Source organism: Lineus longissimus, chromosome 4, assembly GCF_910592395.1.
Source record: "Lineus longissimus chromosome 4, tnLinLong1.2, whole genome shotgun sequence".
Taxonomy (NCBI): Eukaryota; Metazoa; Nemertea; class Pilidiophora; order Heteronemertea; family Lineidae; genus Lineus; species Lineus longissimus.
This window is the reverse complement of record NC_088311.1, coordinates 5,771,837-5,795,366: the sequence shown is the minus strand read 5'-3', so window position 1 is coordinate 5,795,366 and position 23,530 is coordinate 5,771,837. Positions and strand designations below refer to the sequence as shown.

The 23,530-nt window shown below is 40.5% G+C and overlaps 3 protein-coding genes across 5 annotated transcripts; 1 reads left to right on the top strand and 2 right to left on the bottom strand.

Annotated features, from left to right (window-relative positions):
- The first annotated feature begins 278 nt into the window (after positions 1–278).
- On the top strand, positions 279–10,176 carry LOC135486678 (mucolipin-3-like). Of its 3 annotated transcripts, none has more exons than XM_064769683.1 (14): positions 279–420; positions 2,911–3,125; positions 3,372–3,563; positions 3,974–4,127; positions 4,491–4,605; positions 5,149–5,245; positions 5,621–5,723; positions 6,063–6,181; positions 6,413–6,562; positions 7,062–7,163; positions 7,372–7,494; positions 7,835–8,047; positions 8,950–9,104; positions 9,364–10,176. In XM_064769683.1, exons 1-14 carry the CDS (start codon positions 324–326, stop codon positions 9,407–9,409), a joined length of 1,881 nt encoding a protein of 626 aa, XP_064625753.1. In that variant the 5' UTR covers positions 279–323; the 3' UTR covers positions 9,410–10,176. The 3 variants fall into 3 exon arrangements, with proteins under 3 accessions (XP_064625753.1, XP_064625752.1, XP_064625751.1); XM_064769682.1 differs by lacking the exons at positions 279–420; positions 7,835–8,047 and adding exons at positions 1,436–1,822; positions 8,092–8,298; XM_064769681.1 differs by lacking the exon at positions 279–420 and adding an exon at positions 1,436–1,822.
- Positions 10,177–11,931: 1,755 nt separating this feature from the next.
- LOC135486341 (sushi, von Willebrand factor type A, EGF and pentraxin domain-containing protein 1-like) lies at positions 11,932–17,266 on the bottom strand. The gene is made up of 9 exons (XM_064769057.1): positions 17,228–17,266; positions 16,736–16,924; positions 16,371–16,559; positions 15,993–16,181; positions 15,595–15,783; positions 15,178–15,360; positions 14,785–14,991; positions 14,351–14,498; positions 11,932–13,520 (listed from the first exon to the last, which is right to left on the bottom strand). The coding sequence occupies exons 2-9, from the start codon at positions 16,764–16,766 to the stop codon at positions 13,397–13,399; spliced, it is 1,260 nt and encodes a 419-aa protein (XP_064625127.1). The 5' UTR covers positions 16,767–16,924; positions 17,228–17,266; the 3' UTR covers positions 11,932–13,396.
- Positions 17,267–17,994: 728 nt separating this feature from the next.
- LOC135485997 (sushi, von Willebrand factor type A, EGF and pentraxin domain-containing protein 1-like) lies at positions 17,995–22,129 on the bottom strand. The gene is made up of 11 exons (XM_064768436.1): positions 22,024–22,129; positions 21,681–21,866; positions 21,270–21,458; positions 20,912–21,100; positions 20,554–20,742; positions 20,196–20,384; positions 19,838–20,026; positions 19,480–19,668; positions 19,122–19,310; positions 18,764–18,952; positions 17,995–18,242 (listed from the first exon to the last, which is right to left on the bottom strand). Exons 1-11 carry the CDS (start codon positions 22,127–22,129, stop codon positions 17,995–17,997), a joined length of 2,052 nt encoding a protein of 683 aa, XP_064624506.1.
- Positions 22,130–23,530: the final 1,401 nt, after the last annotated feature.

The following is a 23,530-nucleotide window of genomic DNA, read 5'->3' as shown; positions in this document are numbered from 1 at the left end:
CGGCTGACAATCTCCCGGGCGCCGGGCCAAATGTCCAATTTACTTGCACCCGCTGAAATTGTCACGGTAGGTCGAGTGAGACCTGGCGACAGTGGTCACCATTGACGAAGCTTGGAGAATGCCGGCTAGAGTGGCGCCTCTATCGGGAAAATCGTGAAATGGTGTGTTCAAAAGTCATAGCCTTCGTATTTCCCGCGTTAGGATGGTGGCGGCACCTGCCATTTCGAGAAGAACTCCGACATCCCTCGATGTTATATCAATTGGTATATCGAGAATGTAACAAATCGCCATATTTATGATCGCATTTGACGTGTTTGAATTTGATGGCCAATTCTAACAATTTAGGGCCTATCCTTCCAAACCAGTGTACTTCTAACGAAATGGGTGACAACTTAGACGATTCTGACCAGTCTAGTGATGGTAAGAAGCTTTGTGGCACGTAGATTTTTGGCATAAAAATAATCAGAAGTGTGTTATGCCTATGGTTCCTAATTTCGGACATAGTGTCGGGACTTGTGTACTTTTGAAATCCGGATAAACTTCACACCAGGCCACAACAAATATAGGCCTACAGCAAACAAAAGACCGCATGCGCAATGCCAATTGGTTATTATTTAGGCCTAGGCCTATAACCTAAATTTCTTGAGTAAAAATGATTTGCCAACTGAATCGATTAAGCACAGTATTTTATAACATGATGATGAATATTGAAATAAATGCTGGTCAACTCAAATACAGTCATTAATTATAAATAAGGGGAAATTTACCAGTCACTTTAGTTGGTGCATGATTTCTGGCAATTATATAGAGACAGTTAATATATGGCTCAAAAAGGCATTAGAAGTACAATATCTTTGAGTGACTAATGCCAAGCAATCCATCATGGGGGAGATTGTTTATGATAGTACAGATGTTATCAACTCGGGAGGTGAGTACTGTATGGACATACAAGTTAGTTGGATATACATGTGATATAAAAAGAGATATCTTTAAGCTAATCCACCCATATTAAAGGAGATTTTGATGATGGTACAGCCAACAGATGTAATCAACACAGAAGGTGAGTACAGTGGAGCATCTCTTAGCGCATCCTGAGATCAGGTTATTGATACTCCTACCTCGTTCGTATCGAGAGGCGGAGTGTATTGTAAATTACTGGTTATGTCAGGATGCCCTTAGCGCACACCTCTCTATCAAGGACACTCTCTCTGTTAGAGAAAGTAGTTTTGGACACAAGTTGGTTGTGTTGGGGAACTACACACTTTTGAAATAAAAGTCTTAAGATTTGGTTACTTTATTTTGTAAATTTTGAGATGACATTGTTCTGTTCAAAATTTGATTTTCGATATCAATTGTTTGATTCTAATCGGTACAAAGATAAAAGACTTTGGTCACGAGTGTTCAGGCCTGGCCTGATTTCTACATTGAGACAGGTGACTCTGTTGGTCAACTTATACATAGCAAGGTGAAAAATGATGTACATTGATACAGTATGTAAAATTTGAACTTTAATTTGTCTGGTATGGGCCAGTTTGTGACTTTCTGCATGTGAATTATGATTAAGTGACTCTCCGACTCTTTCTGCATGCTCTAAGGCCGTCAAACTTGTCATTGACTAATTCGTGGCGTCAAGACTTTTTGTGACTTAGATTTGTGCTGATCATAAAAATGACTGGGGAAGGTGAAACACCTACTGAGATTATCCAGGAGACGGTAATGGAAAAGGAATTGACTGAGTTAAGTGCATCTTTGAAAAGGGCTGATCGCCTCAGGCTTGAAGATCCAGAGAATGTGAAGGAGGTGACATTTGTTGACAAGCCAGGTAGGTTTTTTTACAGTTTACACTTCGTCGGTCATGACAGTGATTCCGATTCTCTCCACCACATTTTCTTATGGATTGAACCAAAAACCCACTGTCTCTTTGATCATCACTGACTGACCCATGGCTGCAAGTTCAATATACTGGTTTGATGGTGTAACCATGCTAATGACTTCAGGCTGCATATTTTGCAGTGACATCATGTCTCTTTGTTAAATCAAACCAAGGCAATCCGGGGAAAGCTCTTCATGTATCCTGAGTGCTCAACACTCTGTGCTACTGGGGTTCTCAAGTGTTCAGTTCAGTCATATGTCTGGAAAGACCTGATCAAAACTTCCTGGTTCTGTTTAATTACATCTACATGTAGGCTCAAGTGACTTTCTATGAGAGTTTTCTAAATGCTCTCGCAGTCACTCTTCGAGTTGACTCGAACTGGAGAACACGTTTGGTGTTGATTTGAAATGGATATTAATGCTTTTGATGTTGACTTGAACTGGATAACATTCCTGGTCTTGACTTAAAAAGGATAACACTTGACTTGAAATGAATGACACTTGGTGTTAGCTTCAACTGGCTGACACTTTTAAAGTTAACTTGAACTGGATTAACACTTTTGGAGTTGACTTGAATTGGACATTGTTGTTCTTTTTTGGTGTTTGGTTCAACATTTACCTTGTTTGTCAGTCAAAATGGCTATGAACTGGTGGAAAAATGATACACTTCATGGTATGCCAAGTGATCTTTTGATTTACAGCATGGGATGACAACAGTAGTAATGTCCATGTGCAATTGCTAGAATTGTATGTACTTGACCTAAAGGCCATGACAATATACACAGGAACAGTGGAATGCACAGTTAAAGTAGTATTTTACTTCTCTGGGTCAATCCTGTAGTTATAATTACATGCCTTTGGAGGTATAATGTAATTATGGCAATCAAGCCAATGTATGTATATTGACCTAGATTGATTATTGCGTATTAAACTTGTGTGCTCACAAATTACAAAAAAAGATACCCTGTTAATATTGTTGGTATGATTGTGAAAAAAACTGCCCATCATTCAGTTTTTTTCTTCCACATGTTTTTCCAGAAATGAGGAACTTTGCCCGCCAACCCAGTAGAGTTAGTCAGGCTAGTTATGGAGCCTGCAACTGTGGGACGAGGTTCACACCAGCTATGGAGGACAAGTTACGAAGGCGTTTGAGGTTCTTCTTCATGAATCCCTGCGAGAAGTGGCGAGCAAGGCGGAGATTCCCATGGAAACTGGTGTTGCAGATTTTCAAAATAGTCATAGTAACGATTCAGGTATAACCCTTTTTGTCACGTAACTTCATATATGATAACGTCGCACTAATAACATAAGTGCCTAACTCACTTTTTGTACTTTTGAGAAAATCAAAGAAAACATATTCAAATTTTCAAAAACTTGTATTTATTTTCAATTAACCTCACAGAAGTATTTAATAACATAACAATAATAATACAATCTTCATTTTGATAAATTGCTGCTATAAGTGTGGCATTGTGTGATATTTCTCATTGTTATTCCAGCTAACAGTATTTGGTACAGACAGGGCCAGCCATGTCAGTTTTGTAGAGAAGAACACAGTCGCATTTAAACATCTCTTTTTGAAAAATTGGGACACAACGTTTGAAACTATGCCCTACCCGCCAACGAATGGGCCGTTTGCTGTGTACACGATACCAGAGTTGGCCAATTCAATAAACTACATCATGAAACGAGTAAGTAATAGAGCGAGACCTGATCTTAGAAAGACCAAATTTGAAAAAACCTGCTCTCGTGACCTCCAAATACCTAGTATTTCAAACAAAAATTAAGAATAATCCTGGATGATTTCAAATGTCAAACAGTTTTATATCTTTTATATCTTATCTCTATTTTATCTATTTTATATCTTCCTACCAACTGAATTTAATTAGATTTTCTTGGATTATGAGTTTGTTCAAAGACTTATTGACTATGTCCTTTAATCAAAATTCAAGAATGACTCTTCAAGTAGTATAATATTATGATGATATGAAAGAAGTAAGGAAAGTGAGTTACGTTACTGTGGACAGATTTCCATAAAAGTTAATCGAAATGGTTGCCTTTCTTCTTTCAAAGTAACTTTTTACCATCCGCTTCTTTCCAGTATAATGAGACTAGGACATTGGCCATTGGATCATACGATTTCTCAGAGGAAGATGGCTCCAAACCTCCAATGAAGATCTGTTTTGATCGCTACAAATTGGGAGAGATCTCCGCTCATAATGAGACATATCATTTCGATGCAGGAATAATGACAGGTAAAGGATTGAGGCATGTTTCTGATGTTAATGACATTTATTTGCGGAAAATCAGATTCATTTTGAATCAGTTGCTGACCTATTTGAGGTTCTGATCCTTTGGCGAGGTCATACTCTTTTCCAGTTTCTTCACAAAAAGTTGCAGTCAGATCATCAATTTGTGCACCCCTCCCCACTTAGCTTGTATTTCTCTTAAAGAAATGAAGCATTCATGGCAGTGCGTCTGCTGAGAGTGGATTGAAAATATTAGTTTTTTACCATTTGATTTTTTGGGACCCCCTTTGTAAATTCTATTGAGATAAAATAGATAACTCTTTAATTAGGCCAACATTGATTTGATGTTGATCATTTTAATTTCTACAGAGTGTGCCAACTTAACTGCAGTGAACAAATGTAAAGGGAATGCAACAGAGCCATGTTTCGTGTTTGATATCATCGCATTTCTTGATGAGCACAACAGTACGCTAAATCTGGACAAGTAAGTTGATTGATTGATTGATTTATTGATTGATTGATGAATTATTACAACTCTCTGGTTTGACACAGTGCCATTGGATAAAAATACCAGCGTTCTTTAAAAGTGTAGAATATGAACTAATTAGGAAGACTCATCACATCTGATAGCTGTCGAAGTTTATATACTGTGCTCAGCCATTTTTATACCAAGCTTGTGTCATTAACAGCTACAGTTGCTCTTCTGCTACATGAGACCTGACAACTCAATAAAACCCAAGTGATTTAAACTTCCTTGATAAAACTAATCAAAATGAAAACAATGCATGTTATTATTTCAACAGTACCAACTTCCTGGACACAGACATGTATCATAGCTTAAATTCCTGGAAAGGAATGCATATAGATTGTATGGGTGGTGTTAGTATATCACTAATGAAGCTTACTGGTACATGTAATTAATCTGTCCTTTTCACGGTTTAAGGTTGTTTGTTTATTGAAAAGCCGTCTGTTGATAGTAAAAATGCCTTTGTGAAACATGACAGACAGTATGTGATTCTTGTTCCAGCATTGTATCAATCAAAGTCTCCTTTTCCTTGAAATCGATCCACTTGAAACGGCTGACACAGGTCTCCTCACCAGACTGTTTTGAGTTCAATATTCTTGTAAGTGATGTATTATGTTGCGTGTTGCTATGTGCCACAATATTTACTGTAATTTACACATAACAATGAATGCATTCAAATTGTCTAGGTCTGTACTGTTCCCTTTTTCAAGTAAAGGTTTTGGTCACTTTCTCTGGATAACAGCAATATCCTCAGATTACATCTTTGTTTGTAAAAGAGTTGCGCTGCCTGTCAACTCTCTGGATTTACTTAGGGCAGATTTTGGGAAGAGGCCCAGTATCCATGAGATGCGACCTCCCTGACTAAGAATGTTTCTCTTGTGAACTCTTGTGCAGTGTCTTTCATAGCCTTTGAGTCCGAATGCCTTGTTAAGTTATGGAGCTCATGTAATGTATACTTTTTTAATGCTTTCAGATTCTCTATGACAATAGCGGTCATTCTGGTCAGTGTCCGGTTACCCTTAAAAGTGTTGTAGATCCATTGAAGTGCAGCAAAGAATCAAATGTTATTCATGCAAGTAAGTTTAGATGAAAGATAGCTTGTACTTGGAAATAAAGGTGCCATTCCATATACCTTTGGCCAAGGAGCGATGTTGGGCAGTTGGACACTGGTGGGGTTTTTTGGCCTTGGGTGTCCATGGGTCATGTTTCTATTTTGAGTTTCTTTATAGAGAGCTACCTTGTTTTTACCTTGGCAAAACAACACAAGTTTGCCCTTATTAGGCATTGTCTGATCTGAAATCCGCTCAGAAGTTTCTGGGTCATTGTAGATCGTCACTGTGACTGCAGTATTGAAAAGAAGTGCGGTTCCAATCTGAGAAAACCAAGACCAATTATCATGGTCTCTTTCTCTTTAGGTGAAAACTACTTGAAACAAATTGGTACAACAGTTCTTGATGTTTTGGTGATTTTCATCAGCGCTTCCTCCTTCATACTATGTTTCCGTTCTCTCATCAGAGCAGAGCAACTCAAAAAGGTGAGTTGGTCGGGGTGTTTGACTTCAGTGGCTGGCAGATAAGATCCATGTCCTCCAGTGGCATTGTGAATAAACTTGGGGTATATTGATGTTAATAGTGACTGTGTGTTCAAAGTAGTAAGTAAAAAGGAAAAAGTTGTGACAAATAAATGTACATGCAAGAAGAGATCCAAGACCTTTACATTGTTGAACAATGCAAATGACAGCATTCCCTTAATTTCCTTTTTTTAGTTAACAGTGAAGTATTTCTTTCATCGAGAGAATAGACGCTTGAATTTCTACGAGACGTCTGAGTTCCTGAATCTATGGCACGTTCTCATTCTGATCAACGATACTCTGACAGTGATTGGCTCGTCGCTCAAAATACAAATTGAGAGCAAGGTACGTCTACTCGTAGCCACTTAAAGTCAGAATCTTTGGTGTCATATCAGGCAGTGTGGCACACTCTCATCATGATCAATGGTACTCGGTATTCTTAGCTGATCTGAAATGGGAAAGTGTGGCGTAGTACGTGTATGTGTGCTTCTTGGTTTCTGGATTAGCCTGGGGAAGGAATGAAAAGTGCTTCGAGACTGTTGCACATTATACATGCTTCCCGAAATTGGTGGCTTGCATTGGAACTAACTTTTTCCCCCTTGTCCGTCATTAAGGCATTCAAGTGTGTTTGTCAACCATGACTATCTCCTTTGTCCCTCCACCATAAGGCCTAGTTTCCCCTTATGACATCACTATTTCGGACACTCAGCGCCCCATTTCTGGAAAGGTGTATAAAGTGCCGCAAAGAAACCTTCAGAATTTCACTCTCATTTTTCACTTCCACCTCTTGTTAAAGCATCATTCATGTAGTAGAGTTTTATTCTTGATGCCTCTTTCCTTTCAGAACAGCCAGAATTATGACGTGTGTAGTCTTCTGCTTGGTACAGGGAATCTCCTTGTCTGGATAGGAGTACTACGATATCTATCCTTCTTCGATCACTACAATGTAAGTTAGATAACTGTTTCACTTTCGGGATGGAGAAAAATTGTTCTAACAGAAGTGGAAATGTTTGAGTAGACTCAGGCCTGCAATAAGTTTTAAAAAACACGTTGAAAGAAAAAAATATCCCATTTTGTTTCAACCTGGACTATGGAGAGAGCAAATTGAAGTGGAACCCACGAGTTACTGTGCTAATGTATTCCATCTCTTTCAGATTCTCATTTTAACGATGAAGAAGTCACTGCCAGATATTACTCGTTTCATCATCTGTGCGGCCGTGCTGTACCTTGGCTTCACTTTCTGTGGCTGGGTGGTGCTCGGACCCTACCACATTAAGGTAAATAAGGCACTCGAATGATATTCCCATATCTGCTTCTTCTTCTTAATGAATTCAATGTCCAATCTCTGGATGGCTGGGAAACTATTCCTTTCTGGGATGGACCAATTGAGGCAAGTTGCCGACTGTTCTGTTGGGATCTTGTCCAATGTGAGCTGGTTGAACTTCAACTACCAATGCAAAAGGGAGCTTGAAAATCATGGGGAAGTGTGCTGATGTACATATTTCTGTTCTTGGCTTGGATATTTTGTGGCTCAGCACAATTTTCTGCAACCTGTGTTGTAATGATTTCAATCAAGAACAAAACATGGTGATTGTAATTTCTTTTTGTAATTTTCAGTTTCGTGAGATTATGACAGCATCTGAATGCTTATTTTCCCTGGTGAATGGGGACGATATGTTCGTAACATTTGCCGCTATTCAGCTGGAGAACAGCGTCAGTTACATCTACTACTACAGCCGTATCTACCTATACATATTCATTAGTGTATTCATGTATGTGGTCTACAGTCTCTTCACGTCCATCATCATCAACACATATGATACAATCAAGGTAATGGTTCTGGTTATAACATGTTTGAAACTTTCGTATTTCAGTTCCGCGAGATTGGCACAGCATCTGAATGCTTATTCTCTTTGGTGAATGGTGACGACATGTTTGTAACATTCTCCGCCATTGAGCGCGAGAAAAGTGTAATCTACATCTACAGTCGTATCTACCTATACGTATTCATTAGTCTATTCATGTATGTGGTCTACAGTCTGTTCACGTCAATCATCATCAATACGTATGATACTATTAAGGTAATAGTCTTAGTTTGTAAGCATGTAGTCTGATATCAATAATGGTAGAGATGATCTTCCATCTTAACACTTTGACCCTTTGTCAATCCAAAAATCTTTCAGTTAAACTCAGATGAGCTGTTCATGCAGCACTACAACTGGAGAAATTATATATGCAGTGGTGTATATTATACCGGTACCCCTTTAAACAATGTACACCTGGGCGGTGGGAAGCATGTTTGGCTGAAGGACCTACCCGCCGATTGTGTGATTCGATCATGGACTTCTTGCAACAAGCCAGAGACATTAGCCGCTAGACAACCATGGCGCCTGTACCCTAACACAGCTCCTTAACTCTAGCATGGTTCCTTAACTCTAACACAACCCCTAACCTCCAATAGGGCAACAAGTCATGCTTATAGTTTCAGTAGGCTGAAGACCTGATTCAGATGTCATTGGGGTCAGATGGCAGATCGAGTACTCTATTGAAACTTTACGAATGCTTTTTTGCTTTGCTCCTTGATTCACCCAGACTTGGTTAAGGCACATGGGCAGCTCGGTCAAAAGAAATCCTTTTTACTAAAACTTCCCATAGCTTTGGAGAGAGGAAGTTTTCAAAGAGCTGGCACATAAATTTGGCCAGTGAAGTTTTGCCCTTGTCTTTACTTGCAGGGGTACTACACAGAGGGTTTCCCTAAGAGTATTATACAGGAGTTCATCGACCGACATTCTGAGGATGTTGATTCTCCACTTTACCGCTCAGACTCCGGCCATAACAAGGGTTGCATCTGTTGCATGTTGCCATGCTTTGAATCTTGCTGCAGATCGTAAGTATTTTCAATAAAGATGTGGTGTCTTCTGCATTCTCAGTCTCGGATGGAAAGTCCTGTTCTTGAGACGAATGCTGTCGTCTGTCTTAATGCGTCCTGGTCACAGCAGTAAAGCTGGTCCTTGATGCAGGTTCCAGATGGCTAGAAATCCTCCAAGTTCTGGAGATTTTGTGAGGAAACGACCCTTCAACAAGTGATAGTTTGATGCCATTGGTCTTTGTTTATGTCCTAATAATAACTTCGATGATTCTTTCAGTGGAGATCACTACCCTGATGAGTATACCAACATTATAAACTCTTGAACCTCCAAGTTTGACTACCTCCAAGTTTCAGCTGGTGACCACGTTGCACTATTTTGTGCTGATACATTGCAAGATGGCCAGGAATGTTGGGTCTTGCCCAGTGCATAATCATTGAAAAAGGCTAGGATTGATCGTTCTGATCTGGATCCTTAGAGCTGACATCATTGCTACAAAACAATCTGTGTAGCATTGAAAGGAAGACCTTCAAAATCAGGAATTCATTCTCCTGAGAAGAGGAGACAGAAAACTATACTCATCACGTCATGTATATTCGAGTGCTTAATTTAAAAAAGTGAGCTTTAAATTGCTTTTTTAGCATTGGTGGTATTACCTGTTAAACAGGGATGTGTAACTCCGCACTGTATTACTGAAGTCTTGATGTCCCCGCAATTCCATGTAGAAATTTGTGGATCTAGATCTAATATTGCTTAGTCTGGTTTCTTGAGGCAAATGGGATAGTGAACTTGTAGTGAACTTGAAGTGACGTCTTGGGTTGTCTTTGTAATAATCAAACATTGTGGTGTTTCAAACACAAAATCATTAAATTAGTGCGAAAATGGTTCATGTATAGTCGCTTGTCACATTTGCAGGTGAGCAGGTTCATGAAGGGTTGATGAATATTAGAACAGCAAAAGTCCCAACCAAAATCAAAAATTAGTCGGACTTGTAAATGTAAAAAGCTTGTAAAAATGTGTCAGAGCCAGTTCTATAAAATTGTGATGTTGTGGTCATAATTCTTGTACATAATGATGTAATAAGCTATTAAATTGTATATGTTAAACTACCTTTCAGTCGTTTGTTTGTCCCACATGATTGTGACTTTGTCTCTGAGCTACTGTGTGTTGGTTATACAGTAGATTGTGTCAACGTCTGTATGTTCATATTCTGAACATTGGGAAAAGCTGAGGCTGTGAGCCTGTCCTGTATGATTGTGACTTTGTCTCTGAGCTACTGTGTGTTGGTTATACACAGTAGATTGTGTCAATGTCTGAATGTTCATATTCTGAACAGTGGGAGAAGCTGAGGCTGTGAGCCTGTCCTGTATGATTGTGACTTTGTCTCTGAGCTACTGTGTGCTGGTCATACAGTAGATTGTGTCAATGTCTGTGCTGTATGTTCATATGCTGAACATTGGGAAAAGCTGAGGCTGTGAGCCTGTCCTGTATGATTGTGACTTTGTCTCTAAGACAGTTGCGTAATAGATTGAGACATTGATTCTGATCTTATCAGCAATTCTGATAAGCTCACGATGTTGTGACCATTTCTCACTTGGTTGTGAGTTTCGTCTCCTCTTACAACATTGTGATGCCACCACTGTTCATGTCATGAATTATAAAACTGTCACCCCTGCCACTATACAGGTTGTGATGGTGACAACCTCTTGAGATTGCTTCGGATTATTTCAAATGAGACATCTTGTTTTTGAGGGATATTTTATCTGACTTGGATAATGAGAATGATGGTTGCCCTTGTCCTGAAACAGGAACTTTGAATATGGTTGGTCTGCTGACACCAAGGTAGACAGACTTTCACATCCTTGCTTTTGAAAGGTCCCTGACCAAATTTTTTCAAAAAGAAGTATCTTTGTCTAAAGATTCCAGTACTTAAAGATTTCTAAACTGCAAATCCAGTTAGGATCAGGAGTCATCACTACTTTCGGTGTGTCCAAGTCTTTTCAGACCTAGTGAATATATAAGCTTGACGGAAATATTGTGAACTGACGTCTAGGGGTTATGACGACTCCTGGCAGATTTGACACTCACTAATATGTTGCTTTGACACTCACTAATATATAATTGTCAAACAAGCCCGTCCAAAGTTTTGTTAACCTCACATTGGCCTCATGGGACATAAACAAGGACCCCACCTGTCCGGACTGTTGGTCCGATGATACTAGTCTGTGATCATGGTGTCTCGTGTTGCTTGGAGACAGTCACATCCTGCAGGATAGTCACATCCTGCAGGAGACTGAGTGTGCAAGTCATACCAACTCCGAAGACGTCACATCGTGGATAGAAACGCCACAAAAGCTAAACATGCCAATCATTGAGAGTATCATTTTGTTATTGTACGCCTGCCATTATTCTTAATGACATAGTAGATGGTAGGTATCGGCTGACACCAGAGTAATCGCGTTTTCCCTCGAAATAGAATTTTCTCAGCAATGAGTTCTGATAATTTCCGACCATTATGAGCTCATATAACAGGAGACATTCGGTAGAAAAGCGTACGGATCGTTTTACGGGACTGAAAACATTGTAAGATCAGCATCGTTTCAATATGCACCAGTGGCACACTTTCCCTATTGAATCCCACCCACCTTCATGGCAGGCAATACAGCTCGTCAGGGAGACTTTGCGATATCGGTGTGTTGTGATGGGAAATTATGGAATCTATTGTAAACATGGTGAGATCAAGAGTTTCGTTGAGTTACTATTGTCGCCGAAGTCATCTGGAGGGAAGTTTTCCATCTATCAGAACAAGAATTCACCCATTTGGACGAGACGTTATCCACCTGGACGTGAAGGAATCCGTAATATTCTTGGATAAATCATGATTGTGACATCGGATTTTCGCTTGGACAGCCAGGGGGAAATCTCTCCTTACCTGCTGTACGTCAATATCATGCAGCGCGTCGCCAACCCCATTATGATAATGCTGGGTGTTGCAGGGAACACCTTGAGTTTCCTAATCATGAACCAGCCTTCGAATCGCAATAACGTAATGTGCTTTCATCTCAAAGTCCTTTCTGTTACCGACACTTTTGCTTTAGTCTTTTACCTTCTGCCTAAGTTGATTATCAATATAAAACCAGATGTTCTGGAATCCCGCACAGTGGGGGAAGTGAATTGTCAATTGTTCACTGCCGTTCTTTATTTATACAATATTTCAATCTGGCAGATCTTGATCATTGCGCTTGATAGATTCATAGTTGTTGTATTTCCCCTGAAAGCCGCGCTGTCGTGTACAATGAGAAAAGCTAAAATACATGTTGCTATGAACGTTATTGCGCACGTGGTGATCTATTTTCCGAATAGTTTCTGGAGTGCCCAACAAGATGACGACGGGTTGTACTCCAAATGTGTCTTCCCGAAATACTTTAGGTGGTATGGCGTCGGATTTGAGGTAATTAACGCTTGTGTAGACGTTTTTCTCCCCCTTGGACTCTTGTTCATTCTGAATGTAGCTATCATTTTCAGTCTAAAGAAGCAGAGCTCGGAAGTTAAAGAAAAGGCCCTTGGTGGCGTGAAAACGCGCCAAAAGCAGGAAAGAACCATGACTGTCATGTTGATAGTCGTGGCAACATCTCTGATGATATTTTTATTACCATACACAGTCGACTTTATAGCCTGGTATTGCTGCCTCGAGAACATCATGGTCTCCGAACCTAACCTTCGGATTTTCACGTTCGAGTTGGCATTTATATGGGCAGTTGCAAACAACGCATCGAATTTCTTTCTATACTTAGCCAGTAGTTCAAAGTTTAGGTCTGATTTGAAGCGTCTTCTTCTTTGCAACGGGGGTGGCTAGTAAAGAGATCCAGGCTGCAAGCGTTCTACGTTCAGAAAGAACGACTACCCGAAAAGTGTGACCTTGATTGGTGATAATATTTCACCTTGATGATGGAACTGCGTATGCCACGCGCCGACAAGACGAATTATCCTTTATCACAGACTCAAGTGTTGAAAAACTCGGCGAATGGAACACTTTATTCCGAGTTTTGAATGTGCCCTGTGCATTACGTGCATTTGCACCCATACAAAGTTCCTTGCGAGATCCAGCTGGCTGTTCCGACCCCATGATAACGGTTGGAAAGATGAAGAAGAAGCAGAATACCCGTTATGCATGCACAAGAATGAGGTCAGTACAAGAGAATCTTATTGTTGTTGCTTGCAGTGGCGGCATAGTGCGGTTGTCAGTCACGTAACTTCTGGCTACCTCATGTGCCTGTTCCTTTAATACGCTTTGTATAAAATGACTCTGACGTTAGGCTCGTTGTCCATATGATTCAGTTTCGTCCATGCCATAAACAGGATTATTGAAATCTCGGACTTCTTTTTCCTCCTCGGGTTGTTTTGGGTTTAGACTACCCAAACTATGGAGTCTGGCACTGTGGTAAAAGAATGAATTAGCCAGTGTTAGCATATGTGTATTTCGGTATATAACTAGATACGGCGCCAGATTTAATTGGATATAGCACCGGATTTACCGAACATCGTTTTATTTAGTTGCCATTTCCGGATTTAGCAGACAATGTCTGGTTTATCAGTTGTATCGCGTTTTTTTCGCTAAAGGTGCCAGGCTCTCGAGCCCGGCAGTTCCATACCCATTTATTTTGTAAAGCATTTCCCTGAGTTTGTTGATCAAAATATAATTATAACTATAGAAGTAAATGTTCTGAGCTTCAGCTCAGGTTGACTGAGGAGGTGAAAAGGAGAAAGAGATAAGTGGAGGCAAATGAGAATAATAATAATTAACTAGAAGGGGACGGAGAAGGAAAAGGAGGAGACGAAAGGCAAATGTGTTGGAAGAAGGGCAACACGAGCCTAAGAAGGCAATGGAGGAAGGGACAGGGGAAGGTAAAGAAGGAGAACGATTAACTAGGAGGGAACGTACAAGGAAAAGGTGGAGACGAAAGGCAAATGTGTTGGAAGAGGGCAACACGAGCCTAAGAAGGCAATGGAGGAAGGGACAGGGGAAGGTAAAGAAGGAGAACGATTAACTAGGAGGGAACGTACAAGGAAAAGGTGGAGACGAAAGGCAAAGGTGACGAAAGAGGAGTAACTCGAAGATGTGAAAGGACATTGAGAAAGGGAAGGGAAGGAAAGGAAGTCGGGTTACATCAAGGTCGTATATAGCAGTATAAGGATACGACGCCAAAGGGTCGCAAAAGTGAAAATCCTTCTGATATATCGCCCTCTGCTGGTACTGATAACTTACATGTACTTCCTTTTCTTGATAAGGATACATATACCGCCAACTACCAATGCGATTAAAAGCATTATGCCTATTCCACACCCGACGCCGCTACCAAAACCATCATCGTTTCCTGGAGAACTACTTTCTAAACTACGGACAGGACTATAACCTAAAATGAAAATGGAAGGACTTTTGAAAGATATTGACAACACAACAGTCAATCCACAGGAGTCGATATTTTAAAAGTCATTTATCGACACACGTATTTAGTTGTACCTGTTTTATCAACTGTTGTGTTTGCATATTGTAAATTTGCTTATTTTGATCTTATCCTACTTGTAATGGTCGATGCAGCAATCGCAGTCGCCCGCATACGACCAGTAAATTTGACCCCAGTGGGTGCGGGGGCATTCTGTTCTTCACCGCGCGGGGAGCTGCGGGAAAAATAGCGTTACCTTTCGTGACTGGTGAACAGATCGGTGTCCGATTTGACCACGCTCCTCTTGCATTCGTCGTTCCATTTCTAACGCATGTTGCAATATCTTTGTTGCCATTCAGGAGATATCCTTTGCGACAGAAGTAGCGCACCTTTCCACCCAATTTCCGGGAATCGGCGACCGCAACTCCGTTGTCGGGATGAGTTGGTATGTCACACGTAATTTCTGTTAATCAAATTATTCTGTTAGGTTTTGCCAGTGGCAGCAATTATCAAACGAGTCGGAAATCTAAACTAATGAGACCAGGATCTCACATATGGTACCAAATAGTTGGTATTTTTATGAAATGTTAACAATCAATTTCAGTTTGCTTTCTCTTACGGCATTGCAAGATAAGTTCCGAATCATTACCTATACAAATTGGTTTCCGGTCTTGCCATTTCCCTTCCTCACTCCCCTTTCGCCCACAGATTGTTCTGAATTCCCCTTCAAGTATGTAACCATCGTCACATGCGTAATTTACAGTTCCGCCGTATTTCAAGGAATCCGCGGTTGCACTTCCGTTTCGTAGGATTGGCGGCTCACAGGTTATTTCTGGAAAGAACAAGATTAAATGTTCAATGAAATGTTTGAAATAAACATTTGTTGAAAAAAGTTCTACTACTTAGGAAGGAAACCAGAGGTCATTGCAGTTTCCTAGCGTCGTTTGTGTTTGATATGGGATTGGACATTGAAGGCACTCTGTAGTCATGGTAGTGGTTGGTTGATTCTTCCTTCCTTACACTTCCAGTTACAATCTGCCTCTGATTTTAATCCATCCTTCATTACCTGAGCATATCGGAGTAGGGTCTAACCACCTCCCCGTCCTCTTTCCAACATCGCTGGAAATGCAGATTGAAGTTGTCTTGCCTTTCAAGGCAAAGCCTTCGTTACAGAGGTATCTTACAGTTCCACCAAACTTGAGAGAATCAGTGATTGCTCTTCCGTTTGAGAAGAGTGGTTGAAGGCAGGTAATCTCTGAAAGAATATGAACTTCTTACAAAAATACAGCCATACACATTACGCAATACTGTCTGCGATAAGATAGATACCTGCCCACATGTCGTGCCTAGTCCAAACTTCGAGTGTTTTTATCGCAGCACGCTTCTCCTCTCCACAAATGGAGATGTGAAAAAGTCAAATGTTTTAACGAAAAAAATGAGTGAAAACACAATGGATGTACATACCCATGCAGTTAGGGGAAGGGTTTGACCATTGTCCCTGCCGATTTCCAGTACCGTTATGGACACAAGTTGAATTCATCTTCCCTGCTAAAACGTAGCCATCGTTACACGTATACTGGATAACAGAACCTAACTTGATGGATGTTACAGTAACGTTTCCATTCTGCACAGTCGGTCGCTCACAGGTTATTTCTGCCGATAGAAAGATAAAATAAAAAGATAAGACACGCTCAGTCAGTTACAGCGGATCAGACAGGAACGTGATATATCTTTGAGCAATGGGACGGGGGCGTGAGAGGAAAAGGAGGAATGACGCTACCCGGTAAGCCGACGGTATGGAGCAGGGGTGAGGCCAAGGAGAGGTTTCAGACAATTCCTTACTAGTACAGGTGGGTGGTGGATTCGACAACTTTCCCTGCCGATTTCCAGTACCGTTGTGAACACATGTTGAATTTACACTTCCTTCCAAAACATAGCCATCGTTACATGAATAATGGATCGTAGCGCCAAATGCCGTAGATGTTGAATTTACGTCACCATTCGGCAAAGTTGGTTGCTCACAGTTTATCGCTGAAAAAAAATAGAAGAAGGTTCAATCTGAGAAACATCCAATATGCCAAAATATGCGCTCAGTGAGACGATATATTACTTTCTTCAGGGGGTTGGCGAGCGGAAATTTGAACAAAACATCTTAATGGCCTGCAGATGAAAAAGGAGAGACAATTTGATAAAGCTCCAATCCTTACCAATGCATGTCGGGAGAGGATTCGACCACATTCCTTTCTGGTTTTCAGTACCGTTATTGACACAGGTTGCATTTATCTGTCCTTCAAGAATATAACCTTCATTACATTTGTACGATGCAGTGGCGTCGAACTTTGTAGAAGTTGAACTAGCGTTACCATTCAGCAACGATGGGAGCTCACATGTTATCTCTATGAAGAGAAAGAAATCAAATATTACAATCTGCGTTTAACAGCGTGTCCTCAAATTATCATCTCGCCCCAACAAGTCCAATCCCTATCAGGTAGTCCCTTCTGAGCTCCTTATAGAGACTTCGCCATCTCGAGCATTGTGTGTTGAGATGGAATTATTAAGGTATAAGGAGTAGGAAAGGGTTATGTTGAGTAACGAATGATTGCGCAGTTGGTTACGGCTATTGAGAAGGGACGGAGCAAGAGAAGGGCACCGATGAGGAAAAGGTAAAGCACGATGAGGACTTTCGCTAGGTTCCTTACCGACACAGGTTGGGGTCAGGTTTGACCACCGTCCCTGTCGATTTCCAGTACTGTTATGGACACACGTTGAATTCAGCTTTCCTTCCAAAACATAGCCATCGTTACACATGTATTGTATAGTAGCACCAAACCTTCTGTTGGAGACGCTTACATTCCCATTAGGTAATTGTGTTTGGTTACAGGTGATCTCTAAAAACAGAAAAATGATAGTTATTTCAATAGTGATACTGGAGACATTAAAAGCTTTAGGTTCCTTTGTTAGTTCACGAAGTTGAACTCAACATTAGAAACAAATTTAGTTACGTTGAGATCAAAATTCGAAAGAATGTGTCTTTTGGTCTTACCAGTACAGATGGGGGTCGGATCTGACCACTCTCCGTGCGGATTTTCAGTGCCATTATGAAGACAAGTTGAATTCGCCCCTCCTTCCAGAACATAGCCATCATTACACGTGTAATGTATGGTTGCGCCGAACTTTGCGGAGGTTTCACTGACGTTACCATTTAGCAGAAATGGTTGCTGACACGTTATCTCTATCAATAGAAATGAATTAATGAATAAGCTGCCTGGCGTTTTAACAAACTAATAAAGACTCAGAAACATGATACATTTTGAGAAAGGGTTAAGGGGCGTTGGAGCAGGTAGAAATTGGAAAGGGGAGGTAGACAACGGAGATGGGGCAGTGGAAAGAGAACGTAGATGGAAAAGGAGAAGGTAACCGGGGACGATTCCTTACCGGTATTAATTAGCGGCGGGTCTGACTACTTTCAAGCAGGTACATGGATGGGAAAGGAAGGGAAAAGCGGAAGTTCTGTTTGTTTCTTACCAACACAGCTGGGAGCCATATTTGACCACTTTCCTCTAGGATTTCCAGTACCATTACTGATACAGGTTGAATTCATATTTCCTTTAAGACCGTAACCTTCGCTACACGTGAAGTCAATTGTATCGCCAAACGTCGATGGGGATTGACTAACGTTGCCAAAAAGCAAGGTTGGTTCCTCGCAAGTTATCTCTAAAATGAGAAATCACAGTTTAGTATGAGGATAAAATCGAGTCAACAACTCCAGAAACCGGTCAATCGATCTTTATTTAGACAAAAAATTAACCGGGAAATTATCTTCAAACCATGAAATCAAAGGCTTTACCAGGTGAGTATTGTTGTAAGTTGTACAATGCCTTACCAATACAGCTGGGAGTCGGGTCTGTCCACTTTCCTCTAGGATTTCCAGTACCATTACTGATACAGGTTGAATTCATATTTCCTTTAAGAACGTAACCTTCGCTACACATGAAGTCAATTGTATCGCCAAACGTCGATGAAGATGAACTAACGTTGCCAAAAAGCAAGGTTGGTTCCTCGCAAGTTATCTCGAGAAATTGCAGTTTAGTATGAGGATAAAATCGAGTCAACAACTCCAGCAATCGGTCAATCGATCTTTATTTAGACAAAAAATTAATCGGGAAATTATCTTCAAACCATGAAATCAAAGGCTTTACCAGGTGAGTATTGTTGTAAGTTGTACAATGCCTTACCAATGCAGCTGGGAGTCGGGTCTGTCCACTTTCCTCTAGGATTTCCAGTACCATTACTGATACAGGTTGAATTCATATTTCCTTTAAGAACGTAACCTTCGCTACACGTGAAGTCAATTGTATCGCCAAACGTCGATGGGGATTGACTAACGTTGCCAAAAAGCAAGGTTGGTTCCTCGCAAGTTATCTCTAAAATGAGAAATCACAGTTTAGTATGAGGATAAAATCGAGTCAACAACTCCAGCAACCGGTCAATCGATCTTTATTTAGACAAAAAATTAACCGGGAAATTATCTTCAAACCATGAAATCAAAGGCTTTACCAGGTGAGTATTGTTGTAAGTTGTACAATGCCTTACCAATACAGCTGGGAGTCGGGTCTGTCCACTTTCCTCTAGGATTTCCAGTACCATTACTGATACAGGTTGAATTCATATTTCCTTTAAGAACGTAACCTTCGCTACACATGAAGTCAATTGTATCGCCAAACGTCGATGAAGATGAACTAACGTTGCCAAAAAGCAATGTTGGTTCCTCGCAAGTTATCTCTAAAATGAGAAATCGCAGTTTAGTATGAGGATAAAATCGAGTCAACAACTCCAGCAACCGGTCAATCGATCTTTATTTAGACAAAAAATTAACCGGGAAATTATCTTCAAACCATGAAATCAAAGGCTTTACCAGGTGAGTATTGTTGTAAGTTGTACAATGCCTTACCAATGCAGCTGGGAGTCGGGTCTGTCCACTTTCCTCTAGGATTTCCAGTACCATTACTGATACAGGTTGAATTCATATTTCCTTTAAGAACGTAACCTTCGCTACACATGAAGTCAATTGTATCGCCAAACGTCGATGAGGATGAACTAACGTTGCCAAAAAGCAAGGTTGGTTCCTCGCAAGTTATCTCTAAAAGGAGAAATCGCAGTTTAGTATGAGGATAAAATCGAGTCAACAACTCCAGCAACCGGTCAATTGATCTTTATTTAGACAAAAAATTAACCGGGAAAATATCGCCAAACCATGGAATCAAAGGCTTTACCAGGTGAGTATTGTTGGAAGTTGTACAATGCCTTACCAATGCAGCTGGGAGTCGGGTCTGTCCACTTTCCTCTAGGATTTCCAGTACCATTACTGATACAGGTTGAATTCATATTTCCTTCAAGAACGTAACCTTCGCTACACATGAAGTCAATTGTATCGCCAAACGTCGATGAGGATGAACTAACGTTGCCAAAAAGCAAGGTTGGTTCCTCGCAAGTTATCTCTAAAATGAGAAATCGCAGTTTAGTATGAGGATAAAATCGAGTCAACAACTCCAGCAACCGGTCAATCGATCTTTATTTAGACAAAAAATTAACCGGGAAATTATCTTCAAACCATGAAATCAAAGGCTTTACCAGGTGAGTATTGTTGTAAGTTGTACAATGCCTTACCAATGCAGCTGGGAGTCGGGTCTGTCCACTTTCCTCTAGGATTTCCAGTACCATTACTGATACAGGTTGAATTCATATTTCCTTCAAGAACGTAACCATCATTACATATGAAGTCAATTGTATCGCCAAACGTCGATGAGGATGAACTAACGTTGCCAAAAAGCAAGGTTGGTTCCTCGCAAGTTATCTCTAAAATGAGAAATCGCAGTTTAGTATGAGGATAAAATCGAGTCAACAACTCCAGCAACCGGTCAATCGATCTTTATTTAGACAAAAAATTAACCGGGAAATTATCTTCAAACCATGAAATCAAAGGCTTTACCAGGTGAGTATTGTTGTAAGTTGTACAATGCCTTACCAATGCAGCTGGGAGTCGGGTCTGTCCACTTTCCTCTAGGATTTCCAGTACCATTACTAATACAGGTTGAATTCATATTTCCTTCAAGAACGTAACCATCATTACATATGAAGTCAATTGTATCGCCAAACGTCGATGAGGATGAACTAACGTTGCCAAAAAGCAAGGTTGGTTCCTCGCAAGTTATCTCTAAAATGAGAAATCGCAGTTTAGTATGAGGATAAAATCGAGTCAACAACTCCAGCAACCGGTCAATCGATCTTTATTTAGACAAAAAATTAACCGGGAAATTATCTTCAAACCATGAAATCAAAGGTTTTACCAGGTGAGTATTGTTGGAAGTTGTACAATGCCTTACCAATGCAGCTGGGAGTCGGGTCTGTCCACTTTCCTCTAGGATTTCCAGTACCATTACTGATACAGGTTGAATTCATATTTCCTTCAAGAACGTAACCTTCGCTACACATGAAGTCAATTGTATCGCCAAACGTCGATGAGGACGAACTAACGTTGCCAAAAAGCAAGGTTGGTTCCTCGCAAGTTATCTCTAAAATGAGAAATCGCAGTTTAGTATGAGGATAAAATCGAGTCAACAACTCCAGCAACCGGTCACTCGATCTTTATTTAGACAAAAAATTAACCGGGAAATTATCTTCAAACCATGAAATCAAAGGCTTTACCAGGTGAGTATTGTTGTAAGTTGTACAATGCCTTACCAATGCAGCTGGGAGTCGGGTCTGTCCACTTTCCTCTAGGATTTCCAGTACCATTACTGATACAGGTTGAATTCATATTTCCTTCAAGAACGTAACCATCATTACATATGAAGTCAACGGTTTCGCCAAACATCAATGAGGCTAGGCTCACATTACCATTGGGCAAACGTGGCGATTCACAGGTAATCTCTATATAAATGGAAACGAAAAACGCTTTTCAGTTTAAGAACATTGTCTCAGCGCCAAATGCTTTGGATATAGGGACGTGGGAGTAAAGGGAATGGAACGTACATGTACCTTAGTTTCGATCAGATCTTTTCAGGTCTGAACGAAACAACTTATTAGTCGGAGTCTCTTCCACACAAATGTATTTACATTCCAAATATTCCGAATTAGAAGTCAATCCCATACCTGTGCATGTCGGCGCTGGGTCACGCCAGGTCCCCTTGATGCCAGTTCTCTCTTTAATGCACGTGGAACTTGCCTTCCCATATACAACAAAACCTTCAATGCATCTGAACCGAACCGAGTCCCCAACCTTCAGAGAAGTTGTGATTGCAGTACCATTTCTCAGTTGAGGCTTGTCGCACAAGATCTCTTAAAGTGAAAGAATTGTAACATCAACAATTCATAAAATAAAAGTTGTTTCCAATATTGGTTATTTAATGTCTTATACATGTATACTACACCACGCTAAAGCACTAGACGCAACACTCCACCCTTTAAATTTATCTAAGGTAAAAATTGCTCTTACCCGTTTGGCAGTTTACACCTCCGTACTTGTCATTGCACCCGGACCGAGGACACTTCCCTGTTATGACGTCACACTTCTCAGTCACATCTCTGCACTGACACTTCATATTACAGTTCGGACCATGTTCTTTGTACGGACATTCTGAAATTAGGATTCAATCAGTGGGCTAAAGACGGCACCTCGGGAAAAATACATGTATACATATGAAACTTAAAAATCACTCTTCTAAGAAGAGGTTAGTGGTATCATAATACTTTAACCATCCCCTTTCCACCTCCTTTTCCTTCGACGTCCCCTTTCTATTACTCTCCTCTCTATTCTTCCTTTCCTTTTCGCCACTGTTATATAAAATTTTGCAACTCAGTCTGGACCATCTTTCTATAATACGTGCTTCCAAATGTGTTTTCAAAACTTTCCATTCAAAGTATTCTTCGTTGTTTAGAAAGTTGCCTGTTCACACGGCAAACTTTAGGGCATCTTATGTCTTTTCCCACTGCTGTGCTTGTGCACCCAATTTAAGATTTCAGATAGGAATACACAATTATTAGAAACAACTGTCAAGATAAGGAGAAAAGGAAGTTTTATGGCGATAATGGTTCAGTATTATACCTCTATATAGAACTGCTCGGATCACCACTTCGCAGATATACAAAAAGGCATTGTCGTTCTGCGATTGAATGAAAAGGTAACGCCCTATCACTGGTCGGGTACAGAATATCACCAAAGATTTGGCGAAGCCTCCAAAATGATGACACAGATTGTCGTCTATTGTTGGGACCTTATCCTCATCGGTCATCCAGATCTTGATTTCCTTCAATCGAATCACTGAAAGATGATGCATGGAATTCTTATTGTGGGATGATTTCTTGAGATAATTCTGCGAAACGTGTTTGTCTTTTAATAAAATCTTAATGGCATGATTCTGTGAAAGTCAGTTCTTCCTACTGGAAAGTGGGAAGACTTTGTCAAACCATTCGCCACTTTTCTAAAGCAGCCATTTGGGACTTCCTGACCGGTACTAAAAAACCTGTCAGCTGACAGGAAGTCCTACATGATTTCTGCTTGAGGAAGGTGGCAAATGGACCTTGGGAGAAATCAACATGACATGGTTGACATAATCACAAAGTCCTCTTCCAAAAATCCTTACCAATATCATGTATAGTGAGGTTAAAGAGCACATGTCGATGACCCAAATCTACTCTCCACCATGGTTTATCTTCAGTGTTAGTACAGGAGCAGCTCCCTCCAGTTGTCAGACCCTGATTCGTGTTGTTGTCCACTGCAAGGCTTGCGCTCAACCTTACACCAGTACCGAACTGACGAGTTGAACTCTGTGCAGCATTTTTGCCTTGTGCACCGTTTCCTGAAATGCAAGATTCATTGATGTCAGCAAAAAACCCACACACATCCACACAGTTACGTTACAGAGATGTATCACTTAAAAGTTATGAACAATTTTGCGCATTCATGGAGTCACACGCACAAAGCTTTAGTTTGCCTAAGAGAT

What these genes read in the sequence shown, in the direction of transcription:
- LOC135486341 (XM_064769057.1), bottom strand. Translation starts at nt 16,766, where the DNA reads ATGTGGTCGAATCCTCTCCCGACATGCATTG. An exon ending in CCGGAAACCAATTTGTATAG is followed by an intron (nt 14,992 to 15,177) that starts GTAATGATTCGG and finishes TTTGATTAACAG; the next exon opens with AAATTACGTGTGACATACCA. An exon ending in CTGTTCACCAGTCACGAAAG is followed by an intron (nt 14,499 to 14,784) that starts GTAACGCTATTT and finishes TTTTCATTTTAG; the next exon opens with GTTATAGTCCTGTCCGTAGT.
- LOC135486678 (XM_064769681.1), top strand. Translation starts at nt 1,669, where the DNA reads ATGACTGGGGAAGGTGAAACACCTACTGAGATTATCCAGGAGACGGTA. An exon ending in GTTTTGAGTTCAATATTCTT is followed by an intron (nt 5,246 to 5,620) that starts GTAAGTGATGTA and finishes TAATGCTTTCAG; the next exon opens with ATTCTCTATGACAATAGCGG. An exon ending in ATCAAATGTTATTCATGCAA is followed by an intron (nt 5,724 to 6,062) that starts GTAAGTTTAGAT and finishes CTTTCTCTTTAG; the next exon opens with GTGAAAACTACTTGAAACAA.
- LOC135485997 (XM_064768436.1), bottom strand. Translation starts at nt 22,129, where the DNA reads ATGAAGTGTCAGTGCAGAGATGTGACTGAGAAGTGTGACGTCATAACA. An exon ending in CCCGACTCCCAGCTGCATTG is followed by an intron (nt 20,743 to 20,911) that starts GTAAGGCATTGT and finishes TTCTCATTTTAG; the next exon opens with AGATAACTTGCGAGGAACCA. An exon ending in CCCGACTCCCAGCTGCATTG is followed by an intron (nt 18,243 to 18,763) that starts GTAAGGCATTGT and finishes TTCTCATTTTAG; the next exon opens with AGATAACTTGCGAGGAACCA.